The sequence below is a fragment of the Oncorhynchus tshawytscha genome, linkage group LG34 (assembly GCF_018296145.1).
Source record: "Oncorhynchus tshawytscha isolate Ot180627B linkage group LG34, Otsh_v2.0, whole genome shotgun sequence".
Lineage (NCBI taxonomy): Eukaryota > Metazoa > Chordata > Actinopteri > Salmoniformes > Salmonidae > Oncorhynchus > Oncorhynchus tshawytscha.
The window spans coordinates 13277231-13302541 of NC_056462.1; the positions used below are offsets into that span (position 1 = coordinate 13277231).

General features: G+C 46.3%; 1 protein-coding gene across 1 annotated transcript in view; it reads left to right on the top strand.

Annotated features, from left to right (window-relative positions):
• The first annotated feature begins 17642 nt into the window (after positions 1 to 17642).
• LOC112235796 (F-box/WD repeat-containing protein 7) overlaps positions 17643 to 25311 on the top strand; it is a 112894-nt gene continuing 105225 nt past the window's right edge. The window contains exon 1 of the mRNA XM_042312147.1: positions 17643 to 18065. Coding sequence (XP_042168081.1) covers positions 17826 to 18065 — 240 coding nt within the window. The 5' untranslated portion in view covers positions 17643 to 17825. The remainder of the gene's footprint in view (positions 18066 to 25311) is intronic.

Genomic DNA, 25311 nt, shown 5'->3' on the forward strand with positions numbered 1-25311 from the left:
ACGCCTGTCTGACAGCCAGGGGTCAGCCCAGATGGCATCTGAACACTGAGTTAATGCAAGTAGGGTAGGTACTAGTGACAGCGCCCCTGTGATGAATAGAGGTAGCATGTAACTGGTTTGCGTTGGGCCAGTAACCGAAAGGTTGCTGGATCGAATCCCCGAGCTGACTAGGTAAAAATCTGTCATTCTGCCCCTGAACAAGGTAGTTAACCCACTGTTCCCCGGTAGGCCGTCATTGTAAATAAGAATTTGTTCTTAACTGACTTGCCTAGTTAAATAAAGTTTCAATTTAAAAGAAAAAATGTCCATGTTTCAAATCACGTTTTATTTGTCACATGCGTCGAATACAACAATAGACCTGGCCTTACGTGAGACCTGGAATACAACAATAGACCTGGCCTTACGTGAGACCTGGAATACAACAATAGACCTGGCCTTACGTGAGACCTGGAATACAACAATAGACCTGGCCTTACGTGAGACCTGGAATACAACAATAGACCTGGCCTTACGTGAGACCTGGAATACAACAATAGACCTGGCCTTACGTGAGACCTGGAATACAACAATAGACCTGGCCTTACGTGAGACCTGGAATACAACAATAGACCTGGCCTTACGTGAGACCTGGAATACAACAATAGACCTGGCCTTACGTGAGACCTGGAATACAACAATAGACCTGGCCTTACGTGAGACCTGGAATACAACAATAGACCTGGCCTTACGTGAGACCTGGAATACAACAATAGACCTGGCCTTACGTGAGACCTGGAATACAACAATAGACCTGGCCTTACGTGAGACCTGGAATACAACAATAGACCTGGCCTTACGTGAGACCTGGAATACAACAATAGACCTGGAATACAACAATACTGGAATACACACTGCCAGGTCTCTGACTTCCTCCCTATAGGCTTATTCATAGGTATTCCTTTTGTCCAGGTGGGAAAGGGCAGTATTGATGGCATCATCTGTGGTTCTGTTGGAGTGGGTCTAGGGTTTCCGGAATGATGGTGTTGATGTGAGCCATGACCAGCCTTTCAAAGCTACGGGGTGGTAGTCATTTAGGCAGGTTACTTTTGCTTTCTTGGGTACAGTGACTATGGTGGTCTGCTTGAAACATGTACAGTGTGGCAAAAAAGTATTTAGTCAGCCACCAATTGTGCAAGTTCTCCCACTTAAAAAGATGAGAGGCCTGTAATTTTCATCATAGGTACACTTCAACTATGACAGACAAGATGAGAAAAAAAATCCAGAAAATCACATTGTAGGATTTTTAATGAATTTATTTGCACATTATGGTGGAAAATAAGTATTTGGTCAACAACAAAAGTTTATATCAATACTTTGTTATACACCCTTTGTTGGCAATGACTGAAGTCAAACATTTTCTGTAAGTCTTCACAAGGTTTTCACACACTGTTGCTAGTATTTTGGCCCATTCCTCCATGCAGATCTCCTCTAGAGCAGTGATGTTTTGGGGCTGTTGCTGGGCAACACGGACTTTCAACTCCCTCCAAAGATTTTCTATGGGGTTGAGATCTGGAGACTGGCTAGGCCACTCCAGGACCTTGAAATGCTTCTTACGAAGCCACTCCTTCGTTGCCCGGGCGGTGTGTTTGGGACCATTGTCATGCTGAAAGACCCAGCAACATTTCATCTTCAATGCCCTTGCTGATGGAAGGAGGTTTTCACTCAAAAATTACGATACATGGCCCCATTCATTCTTTCCTTTACACGGGTCAGTCGTCCTGGTCCCTTTGCAGAAAAACAGCCCCAAAGCATGATGTTTCCACCCCCATGATTCACAGTAGGTATGGTGTTCTTTGGATGCAACTCAGCATACTTTGTCTTCCAAACACAACTAGTTGAGTTTTTACCAAAAAGTTATATTTTGGTTTCATCTGACCATATGACATTCTCCCAATCTTCTTCTGGATCATCCAAATGCTCTCTAGCATACTTCAGACGGGCCTGGACATGTACTGGCTTAAGCAGGGGGACACGTTAGGTCCCCCCGTGTGGTTCTGGGATTTTTGCTCACCGTTCTTGTGATCATTTTGACCCCACGGGGTGAGATCTTGCGTGGAGCCCCAGATCGAGGGAGATTATCGGTGGTCTTGTATGTCTTCCATTTCCTAATAATTGCTCCCGCAGTTGATTTCTTCAAACCAAGCTGCTTACCTATTGCAGATTCAGTCTTCCCAGCCTGGTGCATGTCTACAATTTTGTTTCTGGTGTCCTTTGACAGCTCTTTGGTCTCGGCCATAATGGAGTTTGGAGTGTGACTGTTTGAGGTTGTGGACAGGTGTCTTTTATACTGATAACAAGTTCAAACAGGTGCCATTAATACAGGTAATGAGTGGAGGACAGAGGAGCCTTTTAAGAAGTTACAGGTCTGTGAGAGCCAGAAATCTTGCTTGTTTGTAGGTGACCAAATACTTATTTTCCACCATAATTTGCAAATAAATTCATTAAATCCTACAATATGATTTTCTGGATTTTTTTTCCTCATTTTTGTCTGTCATAGTTGAAGTGTACCTAATGATGACAATTACAGGCCTCTCATATTTTTAAGTGGGAGAACTTGCACAATTGGTGGCTGACTAAATACTTTTTTGCCCCACTGTAAATATTAGACTCGGTCAGGGAGAGGTTGAAAATGTCAGTGAAGACACTTGCCAGTTGCTTCGCGCATGCTCGGAGTACACATCCTGTTAATCCGTCTGGCCCTGCGGCTTTGTGAATGTTGACCTGTTTAAAGGGTCTCACATCGGCTATGGAGAGCCGCTGTTCCACCAGAACAGCTGGTGCTCTCATGCATGCTTCAGTGTTGCTTGCCTCGTAGCGATTATAAAAGGCCTGCAGCCTGTCTGGCAGGCTCGTGTCACTGTGCTGCTCGCGGCTGGGTTTCCCTTTTGTAGTCTGTAATAGTTTGCAAGCCCTGCCACATATGATGAGCGTCAGAGCCAATGTAGTACAATTCGATCTTAGTCCTGTATTGGTACTTTGCCTGTTTGATGGTTCGTCTGAGGGCATAGTGGGACTTATAAGGGTCCGGATTAGTGTCCCACCCCTTGAAAGCGGCAACTCTAGTCTTTAGCTCGGTGAGGATGTTGCCTGTAATCAATGGCTTCTGTTTGAGACGTACGTACGGTCACTGTGGACGTTGTCATCGATGCACTTATTGAAGCTCATCCAGTTTATTCTCCAGTGATTGCACGGCAGCCAATATAGAACGGATACTAGAGGCGGGTTACCCACTCGCCGACAAATTCTCACAAGGCACCCAAATCTCCACCCCTGATATTTTCTTCATTCAAATGATGGGGATTTGGGCCTTGTCTGGGAGCAACGTTATATCCTTAAGTACTGATATGTGGTCCTGTGTCACATGCTAATACTAAATGTATGACCTCACTGTACTGCAAGCCACATGGACTTGTTAAATGTACATTGTACGAATTATCCTCTCGAACCCGAAGCCTGTTATTTACTTGCTAGACCTAATGAGAGGCTTAATGGGATGCTAGTTTTCCACTAAGCTTTCTAGATACACTAACTTTATTTATCATCCCACAGTTAGAATCCTATTAAAATTGAAGTGGGTAAACCATTTCAGTAATTAACAGATTGCACAAGAAGGAATGCCCATAGGATTCCATCAACCTACTAAGTCTAAAATGTTTGTTTACATGACGCTGTGTTCTTAATTACTGACTAATGAGCGTTGTTTTTTAAAGATAATCTTTCTTGTTAGAAATATATTTATCTTCCTTGCTTGTTTATTGTTCAGGGGATTTTTGTTTAAAGCAGTTGACACTTTAACCCCTCAGTGTTTGTCAACAGAGAAGTTGATCCTTTCTTCCTCGTAAATAGCAGCTAATTCAGCTTGACAGTTAAAAGAAACCTCTTAAAAATTCAACTGAAGGAATTCCAGATGACTGTTTGGGGAATAAATTGAATTGGAGTTTGATCATCAAACAACTACCCAAGTGTCTCTTGATGTGGTGCTCTGCTCTGGTGAATCTTAAAGCAAGCTTGTCCTCTTTGAATTAAAGCACAACCCTGACATGATCAACACTGCCAGCTCGGATGGTTATTCTACTCTTTAGTGTTGTTGCTTGATGGTTTTTTGAATGAAAACTAGTGTTTTTTTCTGCCAGTCAGTCCGTGGGCCAGAACAGGGCAGATGTCCGTTGTAGCATGGTCTGTGCTGCAGGACCCAGATAAGGACTAGAGCAGGACCAAATGGGAGGCAGGAGTACATGTCTGTGACATGGCACCACTACTGTGTGACTGGACCATTGAGTCATTGACCCCGGCTCTATGGGATTAAAGGCCTTTTGAATCAAGGCCAATAACACAGCCAATAACACAAAACAGAAAAGCATAACAGACTGTAACAATTCAGTGTTACCTTACAGCACTTCTCTGGATCATGGTCAATAACACGGCCATGTCTACTCTGCTAATACAAACAAACAGATCTTAATGGTTGCGAGTACTGTCACTCAGTACATTCAATAACACAGGCAGCCATGTCCACCCATGATACAACCCGAGACATGACACAACAGTTGAGCGTTGCTTTACCACGCGGCGGAAATCTGGTTGTGTGCCCGTGGCCCCTGCTATGCCAGTCTCGCCGTGAGTCTCCGGTGCGACAGAGGAGAGAGATTTCCCCCAATAAATCAATGGAGGGACTCTGAGTGCAGCAGAGGAAGCAACGCTGTTGGTGTAACCCTGCTGCTCCACCACACTGTGACTGACATCTGTTCTGCAGTGTGAGTAGCAATGCTACCTGCTATGCAAATACTTAAAGGCACCCGTCTCTTTCTGTTTCCTCATGGATTACTCCGACGTTTTTTTTGCTGGTTCTGCTGCGGATGAAAAAGAAGGGCTCTCAAGTTCTGATAAGCAGCGCTCGCATTAGCAGAAGAATTAAGAGTCCGGATGGATTCGAGTCGTTTGATCGTTTAAGTGGCTTAAATGCCCCGATAATGAAAAGTTATTGCGCCGAGAATTTATACTTTTCATAACATTGAGACGTTGAGTAAAAAAAGTGTCCATGTTTACTGTGTTGCTAGGCTACTGTTTGGACTTCCTGTAGAAACCTACTCAAACTTCCTCCATCCTCTTAAACATGTCTCAAAAAAAAAATCCCACTTGCACTGATCATAGAAATCAAGTCTGGTGGCTTCAATCAATCGGAACATCCGACAGTGAATCGCTCCCCATTGCTTTTTCCCCCTGTAGTTGCCCCATGGTTCTCTGGAGGGGGGCTGGGTCATATTCCTGTCTGCTCCCCAGGTGAGGGGAGGCCAGCCTGGGCTGAGACCAGCAGAGTTGTACCCCCTCCCTCTGCCCCATCTGTTGGTTGTACTGTGCTGCCCGGAGCAGGCACTTCACAGACATGGTGTTTGAATATTTGATACCGGCCTAATTAACTATGCCCTTTTACTGGAGATGATGCACGGCTATTCTCCTGAGCCGGGGCCCCTGCTGGCTTCAAGGCTACGCAGCCAAGGTTGTTGTTTTGCTGTCACGTTGGAGCTCTGCGTCGCCTGGTTGGAGCTCTGCGTCGCCTGGTTGGAGCTCTGCGTCGCCTGGTTGGAGCTCTGCGTCGCCTGGTTGGAGCTCTGCGTCGCCTGGTTGGAGCTCTGCGTCGCCTGGTTGGAGCTCTGCGTCGCCTGGTTGGAGCTCTGCACACGCGTCCTTCAAACAGAATAGCCTCCACACACCTCCTCTACTGATTCTATGGACGGTAATGTAGCCTACTCAAAAGCATCCACACACTCAGCAGGGAACCGTCCCAGCTGTCTCCGGAATGCCAGCGTGTTGATCCAAGCCTGCTAGGAATAGAGGATCAGAGGAAAAACTTGGATTTGTTTTTGGTCTCCCATTTTCAGTGTTTAATAAACTCAATGGGTCTAATTCATTAGAAGTTTCTACCTCAAACTTAAGAAAATAACATTTGTCTCTCTCATTAATGAGAAGTCACTCTGAATTGTTTTAAATGGAGCGGGCTTTTCAACTGGTGTCCATAGAAACCTTGTTTGTAGCTTTAGGCTAAGTCTGGAAATAAGAGCATGAAAAACGTTTCAGACAGTTATACTTAGGAGTTGAAAGTTAAATCCAGACAATATTATTTGGCTTACTAGTCGACGACTAGCGTAATGTAGCATTGACTTGGTGTGATGAACACTGGTTGTCGGTCTTTAGAGTTCACCCATAACTTCGCCTTCTCTCTGGAGAGTTAATGAGCAGTCTATCCCTCATGGAAGCTGAATGCTCACTCCATTCTAATCTCTGTTATCCTGTATGCAGTCTATCCCTCATGGAAGCTGAATGCTCACTCCATTCTAATCTCTGTTATCCTGTATGCAGTCTATCCCTCATGGAAGCTGAATGCTCACTCCATTCTAATCTCTGTTATCCTGTATGCAGTCTATGCCTCATGGAAGCTGAATGCTCACTCCATTCTAATCTCTGTTATCCTGTATGCAGTCTATCCCTCATGGAAGCTGAATGCTCACTCCATTCTAATCTCTGTTATCCTGTATGCAGTCTATGCCTCATGGAAGCTGAATGCTCACTCCATTCTAATCTCTGTTATCCTGTATGCAGTCTATCCCTCATGGAAGCTGAATGCTCACTCCATTCTAATCTCTGTTATCCTGTATGCAGTCTATCCCTCATGGAAGCTGAATGCTCACTCCATTCTAATCTCTGTTATCCTGTATGCAGTCTATGCCTCATGGAAGATGAATGCTCACTCCATTTTAATCTCTGTTATCCTGTATGCAGTCTATCCCTCATGGAAGCTGAATGCTCACTCCATTCTAATCTCTGTTATCCTGTATGCAGTCTATCCCTCATGGAAGCTGAATGCTCACTCCATTCTAATCTCTGTTATCCTGTATGCAGTCTATGCCTCATGGAAGCTGAATGCTCACTCCATTCTAATCTCTGTTATCCTGTATGCAGTCTATGCCTCATGGAAGCTGAATGCTCACTCCATTCTAATCTCTGTTATCCTGTATGCAGTCTATGCCTCATGGAAGCTGAATGCTCACTCCATTCTAATCTCTGTTATCCTGTATGCAGTCTATCCCTCATGGAAGCTGAATGCTCACTCCATTCTAATCTCTGTTATCCTGTATGCAGTCTATGCCTCATGGAAGCTGAATGCTCACTCCATTTTAATCTCTGTTATCCTGTATGCAGTCTATGCCTCATGGAAGCTGAATGCTCACTCCATTCTAATCTCTGTTATCCTGTATGCAGTCTATGCCTCATGGAAGCTGAATGCTCACTCCATTCTAATCTCTGTTATCCTGTATGCAGTCTATGCCTCATGGAAGCTGAATGCTCACTCCATTCTAATCTCTGTTATCCTGTATGCAGTCTATGCCTCATGGAAGCTGAATGCTCACTCCATTCTAATCTCTGTTATCCTGTATGCAGTCTATCCCTCATGGAAGCTGAATGCTCACTCCATTCTAATCTCTGTTATCCTGTATGCAGTCTATCCCTCATGGAAGCTGAATGCTCACTCCCTTCTAATCTCTGTTATCCTGTATGCAGTCTATCCCTCATGGAAGCTGAATGCTCACTCCATTCTAATCTCTGTTATCCTGTATGCAGTCTATCCCTCATGGAAGCTGAATGCTCACTCCATTCTAATCTCTGTTATCCTGTATGCAGTCTATCCCTCATGGAAGCTGAATGCTCACTCCCTTCTAATCTCTGTTATCCTGTATGCAGTCTATCCCTCATGGAAGCTGAATGCTCACTCCATTCTAATCTCTGTTATCCTGTATGCAGTCTATGCCTCATGGAAGCTGAATGCTCACTCCATTCTAATCTCTGTTATCCTGTATGCAGTGGAGCTCTGTGTTCAAATGCTGGTTTATGGATGGATTTTTGGCAGTAAATTATGTTTTTGGGGAGAACTGGAACCTTGTTAGGCTAAATACTAATGTTTTTCCTGTTTGTTTGATCTAACAAAGCAGGTCAGCTCTAGCCAGGCCTGAGGAGAATGTCAATGCTGGTTGCCTCGTCCATCAGTCCTACGCTATGGATCGCAACAAGATGGCTCCTGTGTCCTCGTGTGTGTTTTTCACCCCAGGCTACAGAGGCCTGGATATCCAGCTAAAAGTGCTAGCCCTAGATAGATGGCATGGTTTTTGTCGGCGTTGCGACAACTCATTGCATCGAGTCATTCTCAATCGCCCATCCCTCCATCTCTTCCTCCCTTTTATCTCTCCTAGTTCTTCCCAACAGGTTGCCAGGTAACAGGGCCAACACAGCCTCCACGGGGGTGTTCAGGTACTCTCAGAACATTACATTGCTTAAAGAGCAATTAATTAGCCACTTTTCACCTCCGGTTCATTGTCTCCAGCACCAAACTAGTGTCTACATAATGTGAAGACCGAGCCTTTCTATGACGGGTGGTTAAAAAGAAAATGGGTCCTAAATAATGCTTCTCTTCCACAGGGTAGGATTAAAAGTACAAGGCAGTTGATCTTAAAAGCTAGTTTCTACCCCACGAGAGGGTATGAAAATCACTGTTTTTAAACTTTTGATGTCATCGGCTACCTCGGGAGTAAATGTCAGTTGGCTTTTCGTAGCCGGGCATTCAGACTTCGGGAAGCGTTCGAGAGGTAGTGGGAAACAGCAGGTCCGGGACAAGGTAGCAAATTCGGTGAACAGGTCAGGGTTCCATAGCCTCAGCTTTGTGTTGGTAGTGTAGCAGTAGTGACATTGACTAGTTCCACAGTATGCTCTTATCTATCTGTGCTTTGCTACTGTGCTTTTGTAAAACTATGGGACTTATGAAGTCTGGACAAAACTGGGCCCTTTTCTCTCTCGTTCCATCCCGCTCTCCCTCCCTTTCCTGTCATGTGTCTCTTTGGGCCACCTCATTACAGGAGACTCAGTGGGCTCCTTGTTATGCTCTGTGGAGAACAGTTGGAGTTGGTCTGCCATCTCCAGGACAGGGCTGCACTCTGCCGCAGCTCAGCCATGGCTTTCCTTCTTGACCTTGGGAGAGACATTAGTCTGTCGGCCTGTCCTGCCACCGCCAAGGCCACAGGAACACACTGACTGTCTGTACTTGCACATTTTGGACACTTCAGCCCACACGCTTACTCACAGAAGTCTGCCTGCTTGCATGCAGACATCTGCGAGCGTGTGAGCTGAAGTCCATTTTAGCATCCAATCATATTGGTAAATGTCAAGGGATATGCATACGGCGGTACAGGAAATGAACAAGTGTACCCCTGAACAGCTCTGTAAACTCAGGTCTGCCTGACTTCTGTGACAGAGGTGGCTCCGCTATGTCCTCCCTCTATCCCACCTGTTATGTGGAATTAACTCTGAGAAGCCAGCCAGTCGTGGTGTAGGTGGTGTTTTCCAACACGCCGGCTGCCCGTCAGAGACGAGACCCGGCAGAGCTGAGCCGCAAAAGGTCACGTGCACCCGTCCGCCCACGCCAAGGCAAATGCAGCTGAACTCCCGTCCAACTCGCCTGCTGCTGGCACCGCTGCGCCTCAGCCCTCGCCGACGCAATCTTACGCTAGCTCTCATGGAAACCTGGCCGGTCTGGACACATGGAGATGGCAGACAATCTCCTGCCGCCTCACGTTAATTGAACCCATCATGAGAGGGCATTGTGAGCTAGCTACAACGTGCAATAATAACGGAGGTTGAATTTTTGCACGTCACTGACTAGACTTGAATCATTGGACCTAGCTCGTGTGTTGCACACCACTGTATCTGGACCCCTACTGTGGTGTGGGAGGGAGGGAAGGATGATTGGCTATGGCACCAGGTCTCTATGACAACTGCCCTGGCTGCTGATGGCTGTGTGGTCTGTAGGTGACAGGCAGCCTGCTCCATGTCTCCCTCCCTCCCACGCTGGTTGGATGTTTTAATAAAAATCCTGACCCTGGTAACTATTGCTATGCGACTCTCATGATTCCACCCTAGTGCCAGTCTATTTCATCCAACCCCCCTTAGAGGGAGTCTCAGGGAAAGAATGACTGAGGATCAAGCTTCCTGTGCTGAAATCTCTCTAAAGATGGTATTACACGGTCACAAAGCATTTCACTGCGCCTGAATTAACATCCGTTTCAACATCTGCTAATCTGTGTACGCCACAAATAAACTTGGATTTCAATGGAGCCTAATAAAACAGCATAAAAAGCAGCTCAGAATAAGTTCCAACACTGTCCACCAGAGGGAGGCAATGCTCTGGCTGTGGGGTTCCATAGGCTCAGACTGTCTGCTGCAGCTGTGCCGCCAGAGCAGCACCCCAGGCTTTACACACAAATCATCTATTTCCCATTTGCTACCCACTGTCACTGGACAGCCTCATTCAGCCGTGTGTGTGTGTGTGTGTCTCCGTGTGTGTGTGTGGGCCTACCCTGTCTGCTCCTCTGGGGTAGCGTCAGAGCCTCTGAGACACAGAGCCACTCTGGTGCACAATGCAGGGGGACGGAGGTACTGGGAGAGGTCGACTGTGTGGATACGATGAGGGTCGACGGCTGGGGACTTGATGAGAGCCTGGATGAATTCTACTGTCTGGTGTAGGCCTACAGTAGATGTGTTTATTTCACTGACAACCTCTTCATTAAAGAGGAAGCATGAACTCAATCCCAGCTTTTAAACGACCTCATCTCAAACACTGTGTGGTGAATGCAAAGGTACTCATTAAATTGGCGGAAAACACACACACACACACACACACACCTCCTACTCTGGGCCATACCTCTCAACCCTCTGTAGTTGTGGCAGCTCGTAGGCAGACTCCAGACACAACATGTCGAGAAGTAGAGTGGAGCCAAACAGTTGGGATCACTGAGTAACATGGATAAACGTTTGGCTCAATGAACACACTGCCCCCGCGCACACGTCCTCTCGTCCCTACCTCCCTCAACCATTTCCATCTACGCAAATTGACTGTGGCATTTCCCCTGCCGCCCGCCTCACCCCTGTAGCAGCAGAGCCTCGGTTGCTCGCCACCTGGCTTGACTGATAAGCGGCACAGCTTTATGACACTCGCCACCCGGGATTAGGTTGGAATGTCTCTCTGTTGACAACTGTCTGGCCCCAGGCCTCTGCGTCAGGATGGAGCATTGGGGCAATTATTAGGCCCCAGTGGCAAAGCCACAGTGCCCTTATTTTAGGGGACGTCCGCCTCGTTGAGCACCGCGTTTTTAGAACACACATCCTAACTTTCCATTGTACTTTATGGCCATTCGGGATTGTGTGTGTGTGTGTGTGTGTGTGTGTGTGTGTACACTGCTCAAAAAAATAAAGGGAACACTTAAACAACACAATGTAACTCCAAGTCAATCACACTTCTGTGAAATCAAACTGTCCACTTAAGAAGCAACACTGATTGACAATACATTTCACATGCTATTGTGCAAATGGAATAGACAACAGGTGGAAATTATAGGCATTTAGCAAGACACCCCCAATAAAGGAGTGGTTCTGCAGGTAGTGACCACAGACCACTTCTCAGTTCCTATGCTTCCTGGCTGATGTTTTGGTCACTTTTGAATGCTGGCGGTGCTTTCACTCTAGTGGTAGCATGAGACGGAGTCTACAACCCACACAAGTGGCTCAGGTAGTGCAGCTCATCCAGGATGGCACATCAATGCCAGCTGTGGCAAGAAGGTTTGCTGTGTCTGTCAGCGTAGTGTCCAGAGCATGGAGGCGCTACCAGGAGACAGGCCAGTACATCAGGAGACGTGGAGGAGGCCGTAGGAGGGCAACAACCCAGCAGCAGGACCGCTACCTCCGCCTTTGTGCAAGGAGGAGCATTGCCAGAGCCCTGCAAAATTACCTCCAGCAGGCCACAAATGTGCATGTGTCTGCTCAAACGGTCAGAAACAGACTCCATGAGGGTGGTATGAGGGCCCGACGTCCGCAGGTGGGGGTTGTGCTTACAGCCCAACACCGTGCAGGACGTTTGGCATTTGCCAGAGAACACCAAGATTGGCAAATTCGCCACTGGCGCACTGTGCTCTCCACAGATGAAAGCAGGTTCGACACTGAGCACATGTGACAGTCTGGAGACGCCGTGGAGAACGTTCTGCTGCCTGCAACATCCTCCAGCATGACTGGTTTGGCAGTAGGTCAGTCATGGTGTGGGGTGGCATTTCTTTGGGGGGCCGCACAGCCCTCCATGTGCTCGCCAGAGGTAGCCTAACTGCCATTAGGTACCGAGATGAGATCCTCAGACCCCTTGTGAGACCATATGCTGGTGCGGTTGGCCCTGGGTTCCTCCTAATGCAAGACAATGCTAGACCTCATGTGGCTGGAGTGTGTCTGCAGTTCCTGCAAGAGGAAGGCATTGATGCTATGGACTGGCCCGCCCGTTCCCCAGACCTGAATCCAATTGAGCACATCTGGGACATCACGTCTCGCTCCATCCACCAACGCCACGTTGCACCACAGACTGTCCAGGAGTTGGCGGATGCTTTAGTTCAGGTCTGGGAAGAGATCCCTCAGGAGACCATCTGCCACCTCATCAGGAGCATGCCCAGGCGTTGTAGGGAGGTCATACAGGCACGTGGAGGCCACACACACTACTGAGCCTCATTTTGACTTGTTTTAAGGACATTACATCAGAGTTGGATCGGCCTGTAGTGTGGTTTTCCACTTTAATTTTGAGTGTGACTCCAAATCCAAACCTCCCATGGGTTGATAAATTTGATTTCCATTGATAATGTTTTGTGTGATTTTGTTGTCAGCACATTCAACTATGTAAAGAAAAAAGTATTTAATAAGAATATTTCATTCATTCAGATCTAGGATGTGTTATTTTAGTGTTCTCTTAATTTTTTGAGCAATGTATGTATGTATGTATGTGTACTATGTATGTATATATATGTATATATGTATATATATACACATACACACACACACACACACACACACACACACACACACACACACACACGTGCCTGGACCAAGCCAATTTGTAATTTGTTTGTCCTTGGAGAAATGTGTTTTAAGGACTATTTCTCACACAAGCAGCCCTAGACATTAAAGATTAATGGCTGCTTGCAATTCTTATGATCTTAAGCTAGTTATTCTTCTCTCAAATGAGCTTTCTGTTGCGCCTTTAGTGTGTGTGTGTGTATATATATACTGAGTGTGGGAGAGAAGGTCTGGATTCCTATTGGAAAGACTGGAGGCAGGTTTAAAACACTTGACAGAGTTGACACATTGCTGCTCCCAGGCCAGTAGTGCAACAGGAAGCTCTGCTACTCGTCTTCATTCTGCTAAATAGCTGTTGGCTTTTTGACTTACCTCCATGGACGTTTTCAGATTTTGAAGCAATACAATGTCTAACAATTAGGATATGGAAATGGGCCTGTGCCTCTGCAGAGCTGAACACAGCCCTATGTCTCAACAGTGTCTATTTAAACTCCAGCTGGTTTTCTTAGGAACTAATCAATCACCAACCAGAAGTGTTATTCTTAATCCTCTGTGGATGTTATTTTCTCTAGGCCAAACTCTTTTTCAAATACTGTGTAGAATGTTCTTGGTTGAATGCATTGTTGTACCAAATGACTAGGTATCTCTCTCTCTCTACTCTGGCGTCCGGTCCATGTGAAAGTCATTTTAAGGTTTGCCTGTATCTTCAATGCTATTGTTTATAGGGTTATAGCTTCTGCGACCGTAATCGCTGGCTGTCGGCTGGTGTTTATGCCCAGCGGAGGATGCTAATGTTAACAGGAAGGAACCTCAACCCACACTTGTACACAGTGGCAGGCTGTCGCTGTTCAAGGGGCTGAACTACTCATTCAAAATCGAATCAAGTCCAATTTTATTGGTCACATACACATGGTAAGCAGATGTTATTGCGAGTGTAGTGAAAAGCGTGTGTGTGATTACTCATTCATCAACTTTGTGTTCTAGCATGTGTTGTATAGATTGGTATGGCTAATCACTCACTGTTGCAAGGGAGGTGTGACTGCAAGTGTGTTATAATGTAAACAGCGAGGAAACGGTCTGTGTGTGGTCCGGTTTGAGCTAAGCCTTCCCAGCGATCCATCATACCCAGTCCCCATACAAGCCCAGGCCAGAAGAGCCTCGTTATGCTTTGTCTGATTTGGCTGTCAGAGCCTTCCACATGTGCGAATAAGGGAATGTGTTGCTATGGTTACGCGTAAACAGGTTCCTGTTTTTTGAATAGTCTGATGTACCGTATTTGTTTCCTATTTCAATGGTTTTGTAAGCATGCTTAGTCTTATGTCTTCTAAAACACAAGTTGGCCTGATGCTTTAAGCAATGGTGAAACAGCCATGTCCATTTGGGATATTACAACAACAAAAAAGGTACTGCAAACAGCACCTTTTCCCCCCTCCCTGTAAGTCCTTGCATGTGCTATAGAAGGACAATATGTACTGCAAACAGCACCCTTTCCCCCCTCCCTGTAAGTCCTTGCATGTGCTATAGAAGGACAATATGTACTGCAAACAGCACCTTTTCCCCCTCCCTGTAAGTCCTTGCATGTGCTATAGAAGGACAATATGTACTGCAAACAGCACCCTTTCCCCCTCCCTGTAAGTCCTTGCATGTGCTATAGAAGGACAATATGTACTGCAAACAGCACCCTTTCCCCCTCCCTGTAAGTCCTTGCATGTGCTATAGAAGGACAATATGTACTGCAAGCAGCACCCTTTCCCCCCTCCCTGTAAGTCCTTGCATGTGCTATAGAAGGACAATATGTACTGCAAGCAGCACCCTTTCCCCCCCCTGTAAGTCCTTGCATGTGCTATAGAAGGACAATATGTACTGCAAACAGCACCCTTTCCCCCTCCCTGTAAGTCCTTGCATGTGCTATAGAAGGACAATATGTACTGCAAACAGCACCCTTTCCCCCTCCCTGTAAGTCCTTGCATGTGCTATAGAAGGACAATATGTACTGCAAACAGCACCCTTTCCCCCTCCCTGTAAGTCCTTGCATGTGCTATAGAAGGACAATATGTACTGCAAACAGCACCCTTTCCCCCCTCCCCCTGTAAGTCCTTGCATGTGCTATATAAGGACAATATGTACTGCAAACAGCACCTTTTCCCCCCTCCCTGTAAGTCCTTGCATGTGCTATATAAGGACAATATGTACTGCAAACAGCACCTTTTCCCCCCTCCCTGTAAGTCCTTGCATGTGCTATAGAAGGACAATATGTACTGCAAACAGCACCCTTTCCCCCCTCCCTGTAAGTCCTTGCATGTGCTATAGAAGGACAATATGTACTGCTGTTGACCGTGCTGCGCCACGCTTCTCAGCTCGGCGACAAAAACGGCAACGGTGGTGGGGGCGGACAGTACCACTGTGTCCCCCTGCTGCGGATTCCATCTTTAAGTCACAGGCTAACATCCACCAATACATTGACTCAGTTTTTAAGACATATTTGTACTTGTTCTTGGAGTTTTAGTTTCAGTAATATAGGTCCCAGTCTTAGCAGCATTGGCTGTTATGGTCAGAAACATTTGTAAGTGTGCTGAGTAACTAAGATCAGACCGTAGGTTAAGATCCTATAGGCTAATATAGCCCACCGGAGTTAGCATATTGGCGTCCACTTTAACTGTAACCACAACCATGAACCTTTTTTTCTAGTACCGCTCAGTTGATCTCCCATCCCCCCTGTTCTACCTTAAACCCTGACCTCTAAATCTCCTCAAGTCTTGGAAGTTAACAGGCTGTTTTAAACTGCATGGCATTCAGGATAAGAGATTCCCTCAAACCGAAGGCTTTGGGCTTGAATTCCCCAGGACCCAAGGTTAAATCCCTCATGGCTGCCATTCCTACCGTTTACCTTGGGCCTATCATGTTAACAGACATAAGCCTCGGGAGTGGGTCCATGGCACATAGCTTGGTAGTCGGAGATTAGCCCAAAAAAATGTAGCCAGAATATAGACATGGGAGATACATTGCTGTGGCCTATTCAGGGTGTGTTCGGAAACGTGCAGGTTTGCTGGTGTCTCTGTGTTCACCTTTATCACCGATGGGCCTGCCTTGCTTGTATCCATGTGTCTGCACTCTTGACTGTTTACACTAAACCTCAGTGGGAAAGGTACTAATGCTGCTAACTCCGCATTCAGACTAGAATCACACACTCATACAGCGGGGAGTGTATTTATGAATTATTCAGTTGCCTGCCAACATCCAGAAGCAACACACAAAGAAGAGGCCTCTCCTCTTTGTTTTTCATTCCATCTTTATTGATAAGGGAAGGGCAGCGTAGGGGAGGGGGGTCAGCATTCTTTGTTGTCAGTCAGTTCTGCTGAGTTGTGAAGACTCTGTCATCCCCACTGATCCAGACTGATTTCTTCTTCTGTAGTTACATTTTCCCATAGCAATTATTTATTTCTCCAGCCTTCTTTTCTCCAGCCTTTTGATTAGAATTTGAGGAAGGTCCACGCGCTGAGATGTGTGACCTATGTGGGTATGGTAATGGCGTCTATTCCCAATAGGTTGACACACTATATTGAGAAATGTCCTAGCCGGCATGCAGCAGCACATTCTGTGGAATACATCGTCCCAGATGAAGTAGAAGTGGAGGCAATTAAAAAAAGTTGGAGAACTTCTCCTGCTCTTCTAAGGGAGATTTAAACCTTCAAATGAAATCTCAAGTTCAAGAAACATTTGGGAAACGGCGGCTCTCCAAAAAGTTTATTTAAAAAAAACACATACACACATTTCACCTTTCTTCTTTTCTGGCGGACAGGGTAACGTTTCCGCAGTTACGCCATCATCAGAGTGTCTGCTGTAGGCCTAAAGCCTATCCATCCTGACTCCAGCAGGTCACCTAAAGCCTCGATGAAGTGGCCATGTCACACATTCCGACATCTGTCTGCTGTGTTGAACGGCAGCCCTAAATATCCTTCATCCGCCTCAGCATCATAGTCAAGGTTACTATGATGCCATAATTCCCTGGCCGGCAGCACGGAAGAGTTGAGTTTCTGTTAACCCTCACTTTAGATTTGATGTCGTCGACGGCATCAGGCATTCATATACATGGGCCTAAGTGTTCCTCACACTTGAACTGTCACTTATGACAGGTGTCATGTCCCACTGCAATACTGTAACATTGTCCCCCCCCAAAAAAAGTTACCTGACACGGACCAGCTGATCTGGACATTTCTGACCAATTGTAAATAGTTCTCTAAGGTATGTAATGACTGACATGACAAGAGGAACTGCTGATGCACTACCCAATTTAGAAATGTCACCTTGTGCATTCTACTATCGCACCTTTCAAGAGTAAGTTGAAAGCCCAACTGAAGTTTGGGAACCACTGCGTTAAGAGACCATGTCAAAGCAGCTGATTACAGTGGTAAGTCAGGGAGGAGCAGACAGGACAGCAGGGTGTCTGGTCTAGGGGGATTGCACGTCACCCCATTGAGCTTCCTCATAACTGCACTTTTGGACGACCGGTGAAACACATTGCTCCCCAGGGGGTCAGGGAGCCGGATTCCACAGTGACTCGTTGTTCTGAGGGGGCGTGGCCTATCCTGAGGCATGGCAGACAGCTGCTCTGCCTGGCAGGGACCTCAGCGGTGACGTCACGCTCTGAGATATTTTAAAGGGGGGTGATGAGCTGGGGAGCGAGCTCGGAGTGGACAGACCAGCATCAACAGCGTACTGTGAGGGTTGTATTTGTGTTTTCAAGAGCTCCAGAGAGAAGAGTCCAAATCCCCCGGCCACTCGTACAACAACCTGCTCCCTGAGCCGACCCACCCCTGATTTCCCCTCTGGGATATGACCGACTAGTCCCAGTTCTTGCAATGCTGAGGCATTGCCCCATACCCCTTTTCACATCTTCCAGATCCCGAAAGAAGATGCCCAAGGCCTCTGGGAAAGAGAAGGCCCCCCTGGCAACACCGGAGAGCCTGGCCCTGGACATAGTGGCAGACCCAAAAGTGGTGGTCAAGGTGGCTAAGGAGCCTCCACTGCCCCCGCAGAAAGTGCTCCGGCTCTTCAGCATCAACATCATCACTCAGGGGCTGCCCTTCTGTCGCAGACGGGTGAGTGCTGCCGGGCTTGGGCCCAAGGTGTGTTAAGGGGGGTTGGGGTAGGCCAGATGCTTACCGACATGAGTGAGGAATCTCGCCTGTCACCCACATAAAATGTCAAGGGTTCACTCCGCACCCTGCTGGCTCATCTGTGAGACGGGACTGACGGAAGCAAAACTGTCTGCGGACTAGTGCAACTGTGATTCTGTTTTAGCGTCAAGGTCTCTTCCCCGTTTCCTCTTCTGTTGAATTGCACATTGTCAGTCTCTCTGTTTTTGTGTTTGTAGTTAATCAAGGTGACAGTTTTTGTCTCCATCTGTCAGAGGTTGTTTGTTTTCCTCTTTTTGTTTCTGCTCTGGTGACTTCTTTTGTTTTTGAAATGTTCAACAAGAGTCTTTCTTCCCAGGGTTGTATTTTGTCCACCGTGGAGGCAGTCTCAAAAATAATTCTGACCTCTGACCCACAAGCCTTCTCAACATGGATATAAACACTGTATCTGGTTAGGATTAACCCCCCCCCAACCTACTACATCTCTTCCCACTTCAGTCAACAAACAGTCTTTTGTTACCTGTACTGTTGTGTCTTGTTTCGTTTAATCAAGATGGAAAGATAAAAGCGATAGTCAGTGTTGGCACTTGTCCTTGACCGTAAATGCAGTGACAGGTTTTATTCTTGACAAAGCGTTTCATAATATGAAAACTATATTGCCAACACGTGAATGATAAGCAATAGCTTGTCAGTTTGGTAGAATACTCTATTCCCCAAGGACTTTTTACTAAGGGCTTTGTCACAATTACATTATACCATGTTCTGTAATGCTAACAAATGCACACTACCAATCCTTAATCATGTGTCTACTTCAGTAAAAAATAGCTTTCAACCAATTTATTTGTATTTAGGTATTCGATGTCTCTCTAAAACACGGTTTTATGCTACCGTGTGTTGTGGGTAGACTGCTGGGCGCAACAATGGACTTGTTGACGCAGTCATGTGTTCGGGCAGCCTCGCCCAAAGAGCCGTTCAGGACTCCTACATGTGACCTTAAAAAGGCTGCATGGTATCTCTCTATTTATAGATTATGTTTAGGAGATGGTGACCAAATGTATTGATCGCAGAGATAAACACCTGGCAGCTTCTGTAGTTCAAGGAAATATTGGTTGTCGATGTTTCAAGAACATGAAGTTGAACGTTTTACAGGGACAAGTGCATAAAAGACACAGGCTCTGGATGTCCTCTCCCTTCAGTCGTCTTTTATTGCTGACGTGTTTCGGTGATGTCATCCGATTAATGGGAGAGGTGCTGCTAGATAGGAGGGGGGCCAGTGGCGGCCAGGACAGTTCAATGGTATCGGACACGATGGAACGTTACACCTCGACAACTGGCCTGCGGCTTTACTCCTTATGCTCAGCAACCTATATTAGGTTGTTCTAATGTTTCGGGGACAAAATGGGCATAGGAAAATGACTTTTGTCGTGTTCAGGCAAGCATATCCTGCAGCTAAACCGGCTTCCGTTCTCAGAACCCGGTCTGTTTATGCACCGTCTACGCCACGCTCTTACCAGCCCAGCATCCTTGCACGTACTTTATACATATGTGTTGTGGCGCACTGCGGCAACAAGTGGAGAAGGTGCACACTTGTGAAAGGCTGACCAAGACTATGACTGCTCATATCCTGCCAAATTGAATTGCGGCCCACGCTACCTTTCTTGTAGTTGTTCCCCTGTTAGGAATCAGACGTACCACAGCTTTTGTACCCCCTGTCTGTGACGTGGGAAATGTTGGCAGTACCCCCTGTCTGTGACGTGGGAAATGTTGGCAGCCCTTGATGGGCAATTTGCACTTTTGTGACATTATACTGATGTGAACCCTTAAAAAAACTTAATCACTTGGGGGAATTGAATTGACTATAGCTAACAGCATTGGTATTTTCTTGTCAAATTAGACTGGCACCTCAATGTTTGGGTGTTGGCTACATCATAGTAAAAATGCCTTGGAGCTCAGACAAAGGGCTCTTTTCATAGGGGTTGCTGAGGGAAGGATGGGAGAGGACATGAAAGAATTGAGAGAATAAAATTGTCCTCTTTACACCTCCGCTTCTACGGCTTTCACAGAGGGAGTTGAGGGACAGAGTGAAGGATGGAGAGAATGAGGAGAGGACACAGCTAAAATGGTGACTGAGGAGACTGCAGCCCTCGCGCTCACTCTCTCCCCTCGCGCTCGCTCGCCCCCTCCCTCGCGCTTGCCCCCCCCCTCTCATGCTCGCCCTCTCGCTCTTCCTCCCTTCCCCCACGCGCTCGCTCTCTCTCCCTGCCCTCTCGCTCGCTCTCTCGCCCTGGCCCCTCTCGCTCGCTCTCTCGCCCTGGCCCCTCTCGCTCGCTCTCTCGCCCTGGCCCCTCTCGCTCGCTCTCTCGCCCTGGCCCCTCTCGCTCGCTCTCCCGCTCGCTCGCTCTCTCTCCCTGCCCCCCTCTCCCTGCCCGCTCCATCTATCTTTCTCCCCCTGTCTCTTGCTTTCCCCCTCTCTCTCTTTCTTCTGTCTGAGATCAAAGCCAGCCACTGGGTAAAACAGCTCAGAGACAAAGGGATCAGGATGGTAATTTGTCCTTCATTAGCGCTGTTTACGCGCTAGCTGCAGGTTCAAAAGCTGAGGGATCTAAGGGGGTGGCTAGGTAGGATAATATCCACTATGCTTCGTCTTTCCTGGCCACAGAGTCAGAATTAAAGATGTTTCTCTTTGTAAGTGTATCGCTCACTGTCCAATGGGATTCAAGTGGCACTCATAATAATCACCATAATCATTTTCTACAAGGTAAAACCGACTGTTAAACCGCATGTCTAACAAAAAGGGAGGACAAACTAGGTTCACAGTCAACGCACACATCACAAAGCAGGGATGAGCAACTGTCCAGGCATACGATGGCTCTAGCCCTTTAACCTGTTAAACTCAGTGGTTGTTTTGTACCCGGTACTCTAGCCCTTTAACCTGTTAAACTCAGTGGTTGTTTTGGACCCGGTACTGTAGCCCTTTAACCTGTTAAACTCAGTGGTTGTTTTGGACCCGGTACTCTAGCCCTTTAACCTGTTAAACTCAGTGGTTGTTTTGGACCCGGTACTCTAGCCCTTTAACCTGTTAAACTCAGTGGTTGTTTTGGACCCGGTACTCTAGCCCTTTAACCTGTTAAACTCAGTGGTTGTTTTGGACCCGGTACTCTAGCCCTTTAACCTGTTAAACTCAGTGGTTGTTTTGGACCCGGTACTCTAGCCCTTTAACCTGTTAAACTCAGTGGTTGTTTTGGACCCGGTACTCTAGCCCTTTAACCTGTTAAACTCAGTGGTTGTTTTGGACCCGGTACTCTAGCCCTTTAACCTGTTAAACTCAGTGGTTGTTTTGGACCCGGTACTCTAGCCCTTTAACCTGTTAAACTCAGTGGTTGGTTTGGACCCGGTACTCTAGCCCTTTAACCTGTTAAACTCAGTGGTTGTTTTGTACCCAGTACTCTAGCCCTTTAACCTGTTAAACTCAGTGGTTGTTTTGGACCCGGTACTATAGCCCTTTAACCTGTTAAACTCAGTGGTTGTTTTGGACCCGGTACTATAGCCCTTTAAAAGGCTGTTTGTGAGGTGATTCTCCCCAAGAACTTCATGAAAGCAGAATGTCTTGACCTCCTTCCAACAGGTGTTCATTTGTACTGTTGTGGGCTGTAAAATGGTGTTGAGGGTGTTATGACTAAGTAAGGTGTCCCACTGGGTACCTTCTGTGTTCTCTCATTCTCTCCCTCCCTCTTTCTAGTTCATCCCTCCCTTCATTCCTTACCTCCCTTTCCTTTAGTAAGGAATGCTCTATGCCCTGTTTTCTACAACTGCTAGGGAACTTCAGCCTTGACGCTAATTAGGATTTAATCGATTGAGCCGAGGGTGAAATACACCTTTTGGTACCAACCAGACCTAGGCCTCCAGGGGAGCATGAAACGAGACACCCCTGGCACAGGGAACCGAACACGGGAAGAAAAAAGTTAGTTAAGCCCCCACCTCTGGCAGCCTCCGGATAGTAATTGGTTTATATATAAAAAATAAAAATATGTAGGATTACGGCACTGTTGCCGGTCGAGCTTAATCCCTGGCTTCCCGTTGCGAGAGTGCAGTTTCCCCCTCCAAAAGCAGAGCAGTGCCCTCGGCATGCCAACCACTCCTCCACATCAGGGGATCTTTGCCTTCCCTCTCTACCTCTTTCACTCTCTCCCACTGACTAAAACACTGCAGAATACAGGCCTTCTATCATTCATTTGCACACAGTCCCCAAGTAAGATTAACTTTGAAAAGACAAAATGGGCCCTTACAGGCTTCCCCTTTTGTTCTTTAGTGGGTCGTGTTCAAGAACAAGTTTCTTTGGTTTTTGCGTCTTTGTCGCCGTGTTAAAATGGTACAAACTGCGAGGAGAGAGTTCCAGGCCCCGAACTGAAAAACAGTCTAAACTTTGCCACTGGCTGCCTTCTGCAAGAACTTTATCTCAGTAGACCAAACCAAACCGTAGCTAGGTCCCCCATGCCCAGTTGTGGGGCTGCTCTTGCTGGTGTGCCATGCAGACTCCATCAGACTCTACTGTGGAGGCAGCAGCTGGCTGCAGTGAATGGAATTGCTGGTATTTCTCTGGTCTTTATGGGACGTTAGAACTTAAGTCCCCGGAGCTTCTGCTTTCAAGAGAGCTCATTCCTCAGAGTCCCAGGAGCTTTCACAAGACATTCTGTCATTTCTAATGCGACAGTGTTGCTGCTGAGATAATTTCAGAAAAGTTTAGTTATTTTAACAAAACTACGTATATTAACTTCAGTAAACTGAATACATTATCATATGTTCCATAGTACGGAGCGATTTAGTGATTTATGAGGTAGTTTGATTATTTAAAAAATTATCATGGATTTCGATTTTGATTATACATTAAATGCATTATGAAATAGTGACAGTAAAAATATATTTTTTAATGGAACTTCCAAAGTCAATCATTATGGACATTCAATTGCAAAAACATAGAGACAATGGTTTATTTTCAGTCAGGTCAATAGAGAAAGTGTAAATAACTATGAAATAATAACATATTGAAATTGTCCGTTTTTTATTTTATGACTTGATTATTTTTCATTCCTTAAAGTCATCATCTCATCTCTGCTCAGGGATTAGCAGCCAGCCAGACCACGTTATCTCGGTGGTCTTCAGTCATCCTATTCAGCTAGGCTAGCCCGACAAAATCATTTTTCTGCTTCTTCAAAGTAGATGAGGCATACTTTCACAAACGGTCTCTATCCCTCTCGTTGTTGTGTACATTCCTCTCTCATGCGTTCCGTGTGTATCTAACCTAACGTAGCATGCGTAAAAGTGTCTCTGTCCAAACCGGAAAGAACAGGTGCAATGGATGTTCTTGACTATTTCTTGAACTGCATTGTTGTTTAAGAGCTTAAGTAAGCGTTTCACGATAAGGTTGTATGTATTCAAGTAAAATTCAAATCAAATTAGATTTGATTATGGTCATTATAGTTAATTACCAGGTTTCTGCTCTGAACTAGGTTGAATATTTGCTTAATGCAAACTACAACTCTCCTTCAGGCCAACATTTCTGTCATGAATGATTAGATTTCTCTCTAAAGAAATGGTGCGTTGGGCTCACACAAAATTCCTGAATGGAATTCTAGTAATTGAACTGACATCGGGCAATTAGTTGTTTTAATAGCTATTACCCCCCACAAAAAAAATCTTGATTAATCGCTCAGCAATAATTTTACGTCACATTTGCTTCCTCTGTAATAGCTTAGCAATAATGCGTCTCCTGAAATGTCGGCGCACAAGCTTACAATCGGTCTCCGGGATCTTTTGTATCGTCCAACTCTGTCAATCTCCTGATATAAATAGCATAGGGACTTGGCTTGAGTTTCCAATTAAAATGTGCCAACATAGGTTACGCAAACCTTGTTTCCCAGGCCGGAACAGGCATCCAGCTGTTGCAGTAGAGATGGATATCGGAAATCAGACTTACACAGCAGTGCATTTGAGACTTGGTGTTACTTTCCTGGCTCATCCTGCTGCCGTGCCATTTGGGGTAAGATGATCTGGACCTGCCCATGACAGCTATGTGTCCTGTACCCTGACATCAGCCAGGGCCATCAGCTGCTTGGACTTTTGCTCAGTATAGGCAACAACTTTCCCTAGAGACTCTGATATCAAGTGCAAAGCGGATGAGCTAATAGCTAGATCTCAAAAGCCACGGAAGGAAACACTGCTATTTTGTCCGTTATACATCCGTTCTTTGCTTTTCTTCAAAGTAGTTTTGTATAGCCTCACGGGGACATGTAAGCTGTTGCGGATTTAGCCGTTAATCAGCCAAGTGTGTAGAATAAAACAAGATGTTGTAATTGAGTGCTCCTATGGCCTTTTTGTTTGTTTGTTTGTAAGGTGTCTGTGTGTGTGAAGCAGGGCGACGTGACACTCTTGGTAAGTGCGGCCTACGATGTTTGCTGCAAGCCAGACGCAGATTGCAACCTCGCTGTCATGTCTTCGGTCACATTTCAAAAACATTTCCATTTCCAAGAGTGTTGGATAAAAGGGATATGAGATGGCACCAATTTTAGGATGTTAAATTCAACTTTGCCCGCGTGCTGTTTGTGTACTGTATTATGCCCTTGCGTGCTAACTGCTTAGCACTACTCTTGTGTCATTCATCATACTTTCAAACAAGTTATTTGCAGAGAAAGCACAAGATGCCAACGCACCTTTATGCCAACGAAGAGATGTTGAGAAAAGCCCACACCAGGCCTTAGAGATCAGTGCACGGCCAGTTGACTCCCTTAACTCCCTCACGCTCCTCCCAAGACTCCAATCTCTGCAGTGGATTATTTCTCAAATCCATCTTCTAGTAAACACATTGACCAACTTCTTGCCGGTCGGGCCCAGCCATGTGTTAAGGTGCCTGCGGCGGGCGGTCCAGATAAGACCTTTTTGGATTTGAGGAGCTTCACCCTGTACTCATTTGGTGCTTCATAGATCATCATGGCCCACCGAAGCAATCGTCTTTAGGGGTCTCGAGCGAGGCTCCGCGTCGCTTTAGCGGCCCTGTTCATGTTATTGCAGTTGACAGTAAGGTGTCATTGCAGGAGAGATGTCGTTAAAATGGAGGGCCTGGAGAAGCACTGAAGGTGGTCCATTTGCTGTTGCAATAGACTGCAATACGACAGGGCTTGTGCTGGAATAAGCACGCTACATTACCACTCCAAGA